General features: G+C 49.2%; 1 protein-coding gene and 1 long non-coding RNA gene across 5 annotated transcripts in view; one reads left to right on the top strand and one right to left on the bottom strand.

Annotated features, from left to right (window-relative positions):
* The window catches only part of APCDD1 (APC down-regulated 1), a 34,154-nt gene that overhangs the window by 5,598 nt on the left and 15,226 nt on the right, over window positions 1-13,330 (bottom strand). For both annotated transcript variants that reach the window (XM_023228538.1, XM_031934566.1), the window contains one exon: window positions 11,077-11,608. In XM_023228538.1, the coding sequence (XP_023084306.1) occupies window positions 11,077-11,608 (532 nt within the window). The remainder of the gene's footprint in view (window positions 1-11,076; window positions 11,609-13,330) is intronic.
* LOC116418520 overlaps window positions 1-13,330 on the top strand; it is a 62,059-nt gene that overhangs the window by 44,240 nt on the left and 4,489 nt on the right. The window contains exons 3-5 of one of the 3 annotated variants that reach the window (XR_004228590.1): window positions 8,041-8,167; window positions 8,263-8,411; window positions 9,552-11,232. This is a non-coding gene — a long non-coding RNA (uncharacterized LOC116418520). Of the gene's footprint in view, window positions 1-8,040; window positions 8,168-8,262; window positions 8,968-9,551; window positions 11,233-13,330 lie in introns of those variants that run through there. The other 2 variants (XR_004228591.1, XR_004228589.1) reach the window with 2 other exon arrangements.

Here is a 13,330-nt window from a genome sequence, read left to right as displayed (position 1 = left end):
ACTTACTTGCGTAACTGCTGCAAGAAATGAACAGCAGATTAAGGTGGTTCCCACTCAGTGTACCCACTTGGTGTGAACATTAAATAAAGGCCTATCTGCCACCCTATGTGCCACTGTCTTTCAAATGCACCTTAAGGTGAAGAAAATACAAACTGAGTTAAAAGAAAGCATCACTGAGTACGGTAGGTTAGGCTTTATGTTTCCTTTGTCAACTACTACGGGGTAAAGGTTCCAGATTTTTCACCTAAACAAGGGTTCGGATATTCAAAACCCAGGATGGAAAGTTAATATGACATCGTGTGCCCAGCCCAGGGCTCTGCATAAGTGCTGGAACTGTCACCATTGAAATCAGGCCTGCGGTCCTGGTGTGGGGACCAGTGACACGCCCCCTGACACTGGCTCGGAGCTTGGATTCAAATCATGAAAGCTGCACAGGCAGGAAGGTCGTTGTCAGAGACACAGGCTGTGCAGGAGCCGGACCCTGGCCCAGCACCACCTACAGCTGAGCCCAGCACATGCTGAAATAAGAGAGGCCACTTGGAGCACTGGTTCCATCAGGGTAAGAAGCGTGGAGTCAGATCTTCCCCAATCAGCCAGGAGAAGCTCTGCACTCCTACCATTTGCAGCTCATCGCTGGTAGCGGCTGTCCCCTCTGCCTGGGCAGGTCCCCAAAGCCTAGCTGGCAGCCCCGCTTCCCTACACCAACCCCAACCTCCACCTCCCCTCTGTGCCAGTCCCCACAACTTGGTTTGCCATCTGTAATTTGGGAATTTAAAAACATCAGTTGCCGACTCCTTCATTTCTGGTCACTCTAAGGAGGTGAGAGTCTCTTTAATTCCTCAAATAGCAGGATCAGTTCAGGAGGAGCTCAGAGAGCTTCTAAGTGGGAGAGAGAAAGGAAAGAAGGGATGTTAGTTCTTGCAAGAGATGCTTCTGGGACAACGTCGAGGAGCAACTGCCCTTTGGCTCAGACAAGGACAAGGCTCGGGGGAGGGGAGGGGGCACTGCTGTTGCGCTGGCTGTTCCAGAACGGGTGTTTTCAGGGGTGCTTTCCTTTAGGAATAATGAGGCCGGGGTCCTGAGCTCCCAGATGAGGGCCCAGTGGGACTTGGTCACTTCAGGAAAATGATGGTCCTGGGCTGAAGTGTTGCTGTTCCATAGCAGAGGAAAGCAGGCCAGGCAGGGTTTTTGTTTGTTTGTTTTGTGGGGGGCACAGGCGCAGGGAGGCTCGTTTTCCACCAGGTGGGCCTGAGAATTTAGGGAGGGTGCAGGGAGTGGGAGAAACCTGGCTCTTGGGTATGGTCTTGCTGAATCCCTAAACTAGATGCTTGTGTGTGTGTGTGTGTGTGTGTGTGTGTTAAAAAAATACCTAACGAAGAATTTGCCATCTTAGCCATTTTAAATTATATTTACACTGTTGTATGGCTACCCCGGAACCTGTTCATCTTTCCCAGCCGAAAATCTGCACCCAGTAAACACTAACGCCCCATTCTCCCTCCTGGCCCTGGAAACCTCCATTCTCCTTTCTGTCTCTATGGATTTGACCCTTAGAGGTGCCTCATCTGGGGGGAACTATCACTATTTGTCTTTTTGTATCTGGCCTATTTCACTTAGTATAAGCTCCTCAAGTTTTATCAATGTTGTAAAATGTGTCAGAATCTCCATCCTTTCAAGGCTGATATTCCTTGCATGAATATTCCACATGTTGTTGATTTATTCACGTCGATGGACATTTAGGTTGTTGCTTCCGCCTCTTGGCTACTGTGATTGATGCTGCTAGGACCATAGGTGTCCCTACGTTTGTTCAAGTCCTTGCTTTTAATTCTTTTGGGTATGTACCCACAAGGCGAACAGCTGGATCAATTTGGTAATTCTATGTTTAAGTTTTGGGGGGAACCACCATACCACTTTCTGGAGTGGATGAATCATTTTACATCTCCATCAGTAATGTATAAAGTTGCAGTTTCTCCACATCCTTCCCAACACTGGATATTTTCTGGTTTTGATTGTTTTGTATTTTGTAATAGCCATCCTAATGGGTAAGTTGATATCTCATTGTGGTTTTAATTTACATTTTCCTTTGCCAATTTTTAAAATTTTTTTTTATTTTTTGGTTGTTGACTAGTTACCCTTTTTTTTTCTTTTTTTGAGACAGGGTCTCACTCTGTTGGAGGTGGGAGAGAGAAAGCCTGGGGGTTGCCGAAGCTGGAGTGCAGTGATGTGATCTCGGATCACTGCAACCTTCACCTCCCAGGCTCAAGCCATCCTCCCACCTCACGCTCCTGAGTAGCTGGGTCTACAGGTGTGCACCACCATGGCTAGATAATTTTTGTTTTTTTTTAATTTTTTATAGAGACATGGTTCCACCATGTTGCCCAGGCTGGTCTCAAACTCCTGAGCTCAGGGCAATCTGTCTGCCTCAGCGTCCCCAAGTGCTGGGACAACTCTTTAGCTGCCATGAAGAAACCAAAGTTATCATAACAAGTGGAGTTGTTTCTGGCCTCCGTGGACACTGTCAACAAGGGGGCAGTTTTAGCCACCGTTGAATAAGGAGATACCTCTGTATTGTAACGAATTTTAAAAATATAATTTATGCTCCTAGTTCTCATAATCTTTGGCCTGAATAAAAATTAGAGACCTACAGGCACAACTACAGAGAAGCAGAAATTAAAGCCTGTATATTGTATTGGTTCTAAAGTTTCTCTTTTCTGAGATGTTTTTCGGAAACAGCATTCTTCCAAGATGGAGACATGGAAAGAGAATTACACGTGCAGTTTTTAAACATGGTGAGTGATTGGTACTGTGGAATATCATTTGCTCTGTAAAATTATTCCCTCTTTTTTGGGGATTCATGTTCCAAGACATGACTCCCATTTGAGAAGTGTCCTCTCCCAGGCTCACCAACTTGGCTTCCATGGCACCCCCTTTCCCTGAATCTTAGAAAAGGCTATTTAAAGCCAGAGCTTCTGTACGCAGAAGATTTGAAGGTTAAAGCTGAGGAACCAGAAAGTGTTTCCTTGTTGCTATTCTTTATACAAACTATAAAAAGCGTTCATCAGAAAGGGGAAGGGAGAAAAAAGATCCTATGCAAATAAGCTCTGGGAAAAAAATTAAGCTTATTTTAAAAATGTGAAAGAAGCTTATACTTTATAAATAAGCAATGTTCTAGGCAAAGAGTGGGGTTCTGCCTACTCTGCTCTCTGATTCCTGCTTACTTAGGTAACAAGTTAAATAACTACAGCGAGCATTCACAGGGTATTCGAGTCTCGGGGGCTCAAGTACAGCATCTCCTTAGACTTTACAACCTCCCAGGAGACCACGGCAGACGCGGCAACTAAGGCACCTGGAGAGAAACAGTCAGATGACTTTACAAACCCAAAGTGGAGCCAGGATAGGAATTTGGTCTTAGGACTTGCTGAGTGCTGCCTCCTGGCCAGAGTTGCCTCACAGGCTGCAAAGATCAGACGTTTCCCCAGCAAGGACTCCAGCCCAGGAAAAGGTCTTCTCCGGCCAATGACTGATGGGGATACTCCATGCTTTCTCTGTTCCCTGCCAATATTTATTTCTGGAGAGGTGGTTCATCAACATTTGCTGATAGTATCCACTTGTTTTCGCCATCTTCCCAGAATGGAAGAATTTACTTGATGTGATCTTGCTGTGAACAGATCAACTAAGGAAGCAGGCCGCATGAAACACAAGTCTTCAAAAGCACTGTTCCTTGAGCTAAAAGTTTTGTTCAAGAAGGAGGAAAAATGGGAGTAGATGATGGAAACTTCCTTTCCTAGGGTTTTGTTCCCTGGGATAAAAAGCACACGAATGTTTCTCACAAAGAAACCTGCAGTGGCCAATGGCTCACATTGAAAGCTTTCTTTGTAACTGCGATGTGCCGAGTATTTGATTAAATTTCTGCCGTAGATAACCCTGCAGGTACATCCTTCTCGGGTCTTCTCTATTACGAGTTCTTTGAGGCCAAGACCAAGTGTTCCCTCTTTGTCGTATTTCCCACGACATCCAGAAGAGAACTGCACAGGGCTTTCGGCTAACAGGCAAATGGAGAGACAGCTGGCATTGGCTATGTAAAGACTTAAATGGGGTAGCTAGCATTCATCACAAGTGATGGGCCCCCACCTCCCTTGTGGAGGGAACTCAGGGTGCTTTTTCAGATCTGGGATTCTAGGAGTTTGTGAACTCGGGCTCATTTTGATCAACGAAAGATAGCATGATGATGCTACTTGCAGAAGGAAGTGGGTGAAGAGCTGTGGCTTTAGGTACAGACTGCCCAGGCAGGCTTGCTGTCTATCCCACTGCAATACACTGAATGTTTGTGTCCCCTCAAAATCCATGTTAAAATCCTTACCACCAATGTGAGGAAATTAGGAGGTGGGGTCTGTGGGGGGTGACTAGGTCATGAGGGTGCAGCCCTTAAGAAGGGCATTAGTGCCCTTATAAAAGAGGCTGAGAGTTATCCAGCTGTCTTGCTGCCACATGAGGATACAGGGGGAGGATACAGCAGTCTGCAACCCGGGAGAGCCCTGACCAGGATTCCAGCCTCCCACTCTGCTGGCGCCTTGATCTTGGCCCTCCAACATCCAGAACTGTGAGAAGTGAGTGGCTGTCCCCAGTCCATGCTGCTTCACTATGGCAGCCCGGATGGACTGAGGCACCTGCCGCCCAGCACCTGATCCCCGCAGGTGCGGGCAGCTCCCTCAGTGTACAGACCCCGTGCAGCTGCCAAGATCCTGCCATCCCTGCCAGAATGCAGGCACCTCTGTGGGGCCAGGGGAACTCAGAGAGCCTCAGGGAGGCTGCACAGCCACCCCGGGCCTGTTACCACCATCCAGGAAGGGGCCTGGGCCAGGAGGATGAGGGAGAAAAGGAGAAACCAGGCTGCTAATTCCTGGGCCTGTAGTTGGCTGCGAAACAGAGGGGAGCAAAACTCAACACTTCTGCGTCCTGGAGTTGAGCAGGGGCAGCTGAGAGGTCCTCAGGAGCAACATTAGCCTTCTGGAAATGGGCTTCCAAGGCAGCTTAGAATCTGAGAAGTGAGCTCACAAAGTCCTTTTCTGTTTTAGTTAACATTCGAATCACGAAGAAGACGATTTTGCCTCCACCTTCTTATACATACACATGACCGCTGACCCAGCAGCTGGGGAAAAAGGACCCTAAGAAGATGGCTCTTTAAAAGACTTCAAGAGTGGTTTCCAAAAAGAATTTTCATTTATTTTTACTTGTTTCTTTCTTCCACTCCAGTGCATTTTGATTCATTTAAATAATTAAAGTAGACTTATTAAATCTGCTGTAAATCCACTGGGCACTCCTGGCTGGCCCATCCTCTTTCTTTCTCCCCTCGGGGCTCAAAAAACACTCCCTGGAGTAGGGACCTCATGCGGACTTTTTAAATGGCCAATTTCCTGCTTTTGCAGGCTTTCCTCATGTCCTCTGAGTTTTCTTGCCTTTTAAGGGATAAAATGTTTACCACTTAAATTGTCCCTGACAACAAATATTTCCTGGTCCCCTAACTCCTTAAAAAAAGCAACCTTGCCTGCCTGTTTATCTGCTGAAATACTCTGGAGTCAAGAAATATAATGAGCTGTTTCTGCAATAAAAGTGTATATCAGCAGCCTTGTGGCCCAGCAATTGTGACACTGCACACCTCGGCCCAGATGAAATGTCCACAAAAGCAACCCCTTCAGGGTCAAGACCCCCTCAACGGATCCCAGTTGCCAGCTCTGTTTTTTTTTATAGAATTGTGCAACATTTGCTGCCTTATAGGAAACACGTGGCTCCAAGGAGCAGTCAGTTTTCTTCTAGGGCCCTCCTTCCTGTAAGACAAGTTCTTGAAACTGTCTTAGGTCACGACTTCTTGAACTTCTGGTCGTCCACCACCTCCTTCATCTCCCATCACCTCTGCAAATCCACACCAGCAGAAAGAGAAGCAGCATGGAATTCTTCCACAAGCACTTGGCTCCTTCTATACACCAGAGACGCGGTCGCCCACCCACCCAGGAGCCACACCAAGCACGTGCTCAGGGAGACGTCCCTCCATGCTGGCTCCTGCAGCTGGGCTGAGAAGTCCAGGCCCCAAGGCCACCTGACTCAACGTCCCCACGGTGTCACTGATATCAGGAAGCCGCACAGCTCACACGTCCTCTAAAAAGCCTCTGAAACGCAAGCTGCCTCAAAAACATAAGCTGGCTCACAGCCTAGCGGCTCCTAAAGAATTTGAGAGAGAAAGCGCAGCACGCTGTTGTCCTGCAGTGCTCAGGTACTCCCGAAGTCCGGTGCTTTCCTTCCTCCCGTGTGTGGCTCCCCTGCTGTACGTGTGCTGGGATTGAGTATTTCAGATGCACGGCCTGGGGAAGGCTGTCTCGTTTTCAGACAGCCCCTTTGATTTACGATCCTGTGGTTAAATCAGTGCAGGATTTTGGAGAAAGACCAATTCCATTTGCTTACGAGTTTGATCCTGAGGCTCTGGCATCTCTAACGACCTTGGCAATCATTTGCTTTTAATTACCATTTGATTCCATCCCTGAAAGAATGAGCCTGGCTTCTACCCCTCCAACTGCATGGTTCTGAAGAATCTCGGCAGAGGGTTATGGCTGCTCTGATGCTAAACTTGATTCAGGCAAAGCATTTTCTTTCAGGATTACTTTAGGCTGTCTTGACTTTTTTACAATGAAGAGTAGCCAATTCTATCCTGAACGAACCCTCCCAGCGCACCTGAATCTCTTCAAACATCACTTATTTGCCAAAGGACTCTGGACCTCACGGCAAAGCTGTATAAAGCTTAGAAAAACAAGTTGACTTAAAGTTTCTATTTTTACACGGTGTCCTGTTTCTAGAGGGGCTGAGACTCGCGGTTTGAAACTCAATTTAGCATTTAAACTAATTTTCAGCTCGGTCTCTATGGACCAGCAATTAGGGAAGGAGAAGAGTTCAAAGAAGGTTTCAGCCTCTCCTGGGCAGGCGCGTGCGGTCTTTGAAGACGCTCTCCCAGCCCTTCTTCCTGTCTCCGCTGGGCGGCCACAGACAGCTCGGACGACCTGCTGTGGCTGGGCCCGTGTGGGCACACAGTGCCCAGTCTTTCTGGTGCCCAGGTCTGGAAAGGCACCAATGGCTGAGTCCATTTTGTTCCTTCTCACAGCTGTCCTGGGGAAGGATCTGAAAACTTCCTGAAGACTCCACTGCACACTGCAGGCCAAGAGGTACAAGGCGAGCGACAAGAGAAGAATGGACCCTTTCAGCTCCCGGAGCCACTCGGCCTTCCACTGACCCCCCCAGCCATCTCGCGAGGCAGCCGGGCTGGCTCAGGAAGCCTGGGTCCTCCTCCCAGCTGGGCTGCCACCTGCATCTGTGGCCACAGCATTCCTCTGGGTCTGGGAGTGTTCGCTGGCCTTTTTTTTTTTTCTTTAATCTAAATTTTCCATGATGACTGTGCTTAGGTAATAGAACATCACAGCACAAAATGCAAGAGGTACCAAAAGTGAAGTCTCTGTCCGACCATCCCAGATAGACAGCTCTGTCTCTTCCTCCGAGGCAGTCATCAATTTCCTCCAGAAATATCTGATTCCTTTGCAAAGAGTCCCTCTTCTTCTCCTTTCATTATTAGTTGTATGCACATGGTATCATATTATTCATGCTATTTTGTAACTTCCTTGTTTCCCACTTAACAATATGTCTCGTGTAGTATCTAAGGTCCTAAAGCTCTTTCCACCTTAATTTTCTGTCATCAAGGAATCAGGCCTAGCGTTTAAAGAGTCTACTTCTTAAGAATCTGGGTAAATGTTCCCACAATTGCCTTAGCAGGGCAGGGAGGAGAAAATGGGAGGAAGTGTCTTATGGCTAGTCATCATGAAACACTTCGATGTTCCCTGGTCAGTTGTCATTGTCATTCTCATTCCTCTCTGAGCCATTGGCCTAGAAGGGCGACTTACTCTAGGTTAAGAGAGATGGAGCTTTGCGTTCAGGCCCTATCCTGATGCCCACAGGATAACCCTATTGATTAGCCCTATTGATTCTTATATTTTTGCCATTTTACAGAAAAGGAAAACGAAGTCTCCAGTAGGTCAGATAACTACCAATGCCACCCGGCTGATGACAGCAGAACTGGCTTCCAGGATTGGCTACCGTTTCTGAAGTCCACATAACCTGCCAGTCTGTCCAGAAGGTGCTGAATTCTAACAAGGTCAGCTTTATAATTGCTGTCTTTAATTCTCATGCCAATAGCTAATACTCTTCACTTGCGGGGCGTTTTCCCTCCAGGAGCCACAGACAGGTCTGCGGAGGGGCACCCACGGGAATGAAGCGTCCCCTCCTGGATTCCCCCGGCCGCCAGCCTTAACAATGCCGGCTGGGCTTTCAGACTCCATCTGCGGAGCCACACCCCGGAGTGCAATGGCGTAGAGAGGCAGGTAAGAAAATAAACGTGGTTATGGTTAATTTTTCCCCAAGTGCTAAAAACAGCAAAAGAGATCAGAGCCCACGCAGGTGCATGAAGGTGAAGAAAAGGAACCAGAACCCGAGTGGGTGCAAAAGACTAACCCAAGGTCAAGTTCGGAGCCGACAGCCCGGCCGACGCCGGCCCAGCAAGTTCCCCGGCCGCACCTGCCTCCTCACTCAGACCCCGCACTCAAGGCGCCCTGTGCTTTCTGGTGTTTTGCGGCTCCTTGGTGTCTCTGCTAGAGGGCGGGCAGGCTCTTCCTGCTCAGCAGACGTTCACAAAGGCCCCGGGGGAATGGCGGGTTGCGGGGATGCTCCTGGCTAACCCCAGGTTTCCGGATTATCGGGGCCATTTTCATTCCTGACATTCGCACCTTCCTACCGTTACCTGCGATCATTTGAAAGGTGGCGGCCGGTGGCTCCCGCCTGTAATCCCAGCACTTTGGGAGGCCGAAGCGCGCGGATCACCTGAGACCGGGAGTTGGAGACCAGCCTGGCCAACATGGTGAAACCCCGTCTCTACTAAAACTACACAAACTAGCTGGGAGTGGTGGCGGCACCTGTAGTTCCAGCTACTTGCGAGGCTGAGGCAGGAGAATCGCTGGAACCCGGGAGGCGGAGCTTGCAGTGAGCTGAGATCCGGCCACTGCACTCCAGCTAGGTGACAAGAGCAAAACTCGGTTTCCAAAAAAAAAAAAAAAAAAAAAAAAAAAAAATTCCCAGAAAGATGGCTAGACTATACTCAGAGTGAGCCAGAGGTAGGTATGAAGCCCCTTTTCCTGCTGCTATCTCAAACCAAGTGGACCTGGCCGGTATAAAACAGGAGAAATGCTATGCAGCTACGGTGTCCAGTATAAAACAGGAGAAATGCTATGCAGCTACGGTGCCCAGTGCCGCCTTTGGGCAGTGCTGCCAACCAGAAAGGTCCCAAAATGTAATTTGAAGCCCGTTATTCCTACCCATTTTCCCAAGACACCCACTCAAGCCTGACCCGGAAAGCACACCCCAGTCCAGGTATCACCCTATGAGCCGATTCTCCTGGTACCTGTCCTGGGGAATCCACATGTTGAAGGGGCAGAACTTTGGTCTCCTTTCCCCGTGTCCCATTCTAGGAAAACCTCTGGGATCCCCCGACAGCAGCAGCAATGGAGCCGGCCTCAGAGGCTGCCCTGCCTCTGCCCTAATTCATGTTGGCCTCTTCAGCGCAACTGAAACTTACAAGGCAGAATGAAATGAGCCTGGCTCCTGATCTGTGTTGGAACAAACCCCCAAGGGCATCCTCAGCCGGCGGGAGTGCTGGGCCTGGCCACACGGGCTGAGCACAGGGCTTCATCTCACACGTGGGGACACAGCCGTGAAAAGATTCACGGAGGAAGCAGCCTCCACCAAGCGGGCTTTCTCAGCAGCTATTTCATCATTATAATAAAAGCCACTTGCATTGCACAAGCTCACAATAACATAGATAAAAAAAGGTAACACGGAGCAGTCTCTGGCGGAGGAAGTGCCCTGTGACACCTCTATTGGCTATGAGTAGTCTGGGAGGACTAGTAAGAAAAAAGATTTTTAAAAAATGAAGAAACCACCAAACAAAAGTTAAGCAGGGTTCACAGTTACGGAGCCACTGTGCTGGAGAGTGTTCCACGAAGCCAATGGGGATGGCCAGGGAGATACTGCACAGAGACCTGCCCACCGCCCAGCCCTAGCAGGCCCGGGTCTGCATGTTCACACTGCGCCCTGGGCAGAAGCCCGCTCCCCTCCTGCCTGGGACTTCACAGGCTCTGCAGGGAGACGGTGGAGGCGATCGAGTTACACATGGACACGTACTCTGAGCTTGTGGGAAGGAAATGCCTCGTGAATTCCAAATATAATTAGTAGAATATCATTCAAGGAAAAGACATCATAAGGTTTAATTGTTTCCTGCTCTCCTTAGTCCCCTCTTCTGATTATGGTGACTTTACATATTCCTTAGTGAAATGAAAAGAACGTGGGGTATGGAGGAAGGACCTTTGGGCTCACGGTCCAGCAGGAAAACTCAGTAGCCGTGTGGCCTGCGCAGGAGCCGTAACCCCTGGGACCTCAGCAGGCTGTGCCGCCTAAGAGTGTCGGGACTCACCAGGGTGTCCTGAGGACTGGAAGCCGTGACTCTGGTGGATGGTCTCCGTGGAGTCTAACACCCCACACAAATCCCACTGTCACCTCCCTTTTCTCTCCCTCCCCACCTCCTCCAGGGCCCTGGTGGCTGCTATTGTTTAGTATCTTTTCCAGGTGTGGTTATGATATCACCTTCGCACTGTCCTCTTGGAGTCACTGAAAAGGTTCCTGGGATGGGAGAGCTGAAAGGAGCCTTAGGAATTTTCTAGAACCATCATCCCACACCACCACCCACTTCAGTAGGAGAACAGAGGTTCCAAGTCACAGGGCACGCTGGTGGCAGACCCAGGTCTCCTGACTGGCTACAGCGCCCCCCAGCCCCAGCCTTCCCCGTCTCCTCCCACCTCGCAGTGGCCCCACCTTGGCCTGCCCCGCCATGAAGCAGAATTCCCCCTTTCAAGGGTGCCCTGAAGCCCCCATGGCAAGCCTTTAAGAAGGATTACCCACTTTATTCAATAAAGAGGAGAACACAGAGCGCTGAGGTACCTTGGCATTCTGCAGAGGGGGCTGGTAACTGGACGGCCGGTAGAACATCCTCTGGGTGGCGTCAGTGTGAATGTCACCAAGGAAGAGCTCCTCGACCAGGTGGTCGAGGTTGTGGTGAAGGTACTGCTTCTCCACCCGGATGAGCTGAAGCTCATGCATGGCAAAGTTCACGGCCTTGGTGCACTCACAGCCATTCTCCTCTCGCCAGAGGTCATAGGCCATGTCCTGCACCCAGGGACCTCCGTCTGCGAGGAACCCTGGGCACGTGCGGTTCACCTGCTGGCCGAGCTTCTCGGCCACCGCCTCTGTGTGGCAGATCACCTGGACGTTGTGCAGCTGGTAGTCGGCTTCCGTGCCCCCTCGGATGATCCAGGAGGCCTGGCGGAGGCGGATCTTGCCCCGGATAATGAGGGTGTAAGTGGGATTTGTGCATCGGTTGCTGCCATAATAAAACTGGTAGGCCTTGAAGGTGTTATTGTGGTAGAATCTGTAGGACCTTGTGATGAACTCTGGGCCTGACCTTACTTCACAGCTGGGAAAGAAAAGGGGAAGAAGAGACCTTTGTAAGCCCAAAGGTATGGGAAAGAGATTCATTATGGTATTAAGAAATTACAGAAATAATAATGAACTGCTGATGATGGGCCAGACACTGTTGTCAGCCCTTTAGAGATACCAACTCACTGACTCCTCACAACCTAGGAGCTAGGTATTATCATCACCCACATTTTACAGGTGGGGAAACTGAGGTTAGGGAACATGCCCAAGAGCACATGACCAGCAAGTGTCAGAGCCAGTCCATGAATCCAGAGGCAGCCTGGCTCTGATGCTGTGCTCCTAATCACTGCCTCAGCCAGCCTTCCACTGGCTTCACGAGCAGGCCAGGAGGGCAAATACCTGCTGCCCTATGCAGGCATTTCTCTTTGGATAAGGAGGATGAGTGCTGTGCTGGCCTATAAAAGAAGTTTCCTTATGCTAGTTCAAAAACAGTCGACTTCCTGAGCACTTTTATTTTATGGACCTTGTCTAAGTAGGCAGGTGCAGAATGTCCGTCATCCTGAGACAGAAACTAGTCACCTGGTGTCGTCTTGTCCATTCAAAATTAATTTTCTCTCTAGTAGAAAAGTAAAGGGGCAATTAACTAAAAGCAAAGCTGGCACAACAGAAATAAGGGTTCCTTTTGTTTGTGATGGTTGCCGACGTGGCATTAGATGAATGCTAGGTTCCTGAGCCAGAAACACTAAGGCAGAATCTACAGAGCATAACAGTAGTGGGATGGAATTGAGGGATTTCACACACGGCTCTGTCAGCCATTCATATACACTAGCTGAGGCTGCCACGGAGGGCACGGGAGGTACTTAAAGCCCTGGCCAAATAACCTGGCCTTAGCCTTTTGTTAGCTCCTAGTCTCAGTGACGCTATGACTTTCAGCTCATCAATTCTGGCCTTCCCACTCTGCTCTCGTCTATGATGCTAACACAGGTTCTGGTTGGAACTGACGAAGTGTTACTAAATCAAGCAGTCAGGCTAAAATGCCAAACACAAGTGGTTTTCAAAATCGCTAACACTTTAATTTGTTCGTTGATGGATTGGTGAAAGATAAGCATTATTTAGAAGGGGGTACCGTTGCTACGTAAAGTTTGACGCCTGCTGTCGAGTAGCATCCTATGGACATAAAGCACTCAACGGTACCTGGGGTATCTGTAATCTTAGAAAAAGGAGACAGAAAACACCCCAGATTTCTCCCACAAGGAAAGAGAAGTTTAGTGTAAGCAGTGATTCATGTTAGATGAGGTTTAGAAAAGAAGATCCCTTATGTTTAATTTTTTAATCTAAGCATCAACAGCCTGCCACGTACAGTGGATCTCAGGCCCACTCACTTCTCAGTTGCCCCTGCAGCTTCTCTTACCTAAGCCTCCGTCCTCTCTAACCAGAACGGTTGCAAAGGTCTTTTAACTGGTCACCCCCAAATCACTTTTTCTCCCATCCATTTGCCAAACAGCAGCCAGAATGCCCTTTCAAAAAGTTGAATCATGTTTTAAGCACGGCCCCTGCTGTAAGCTCTTCAATGACTTTTCAGTTCTCTTAGGTTAGAAAAGCTGGTCTGCAAGATGCCTTAGAGCTGGCCTACCCGCCCCAACAGCCTCATCTGAGGCTATCTGCCCTGGTTTACTGCATCCCAGCCACAGGGCTCTCAGCCAGCTGGTCCTTCAATCTAGCCAGCCTCTTGCTCACTCTGTATCTAGCCTGGCCTCTG

Source organism: Piliocolobus tephrosceles, chromosome 18 (genome assembly GCF_002776525.5).
Source record: "Piliocolobus tephrosceles isolate RC106 chromosome 18, ASM277652v3, whole genome shotgun sequence".
NCBI classification, from domain to species: Eukaryota; Metazoa; Chordata; class Mammalia; order Primates; family Cercopithecidae; genus Piliocolobus; species Piliocolobus tephrosceles.
This window is presented reverse-complemented; position numbering and strand designations above follow the sequence as displayed.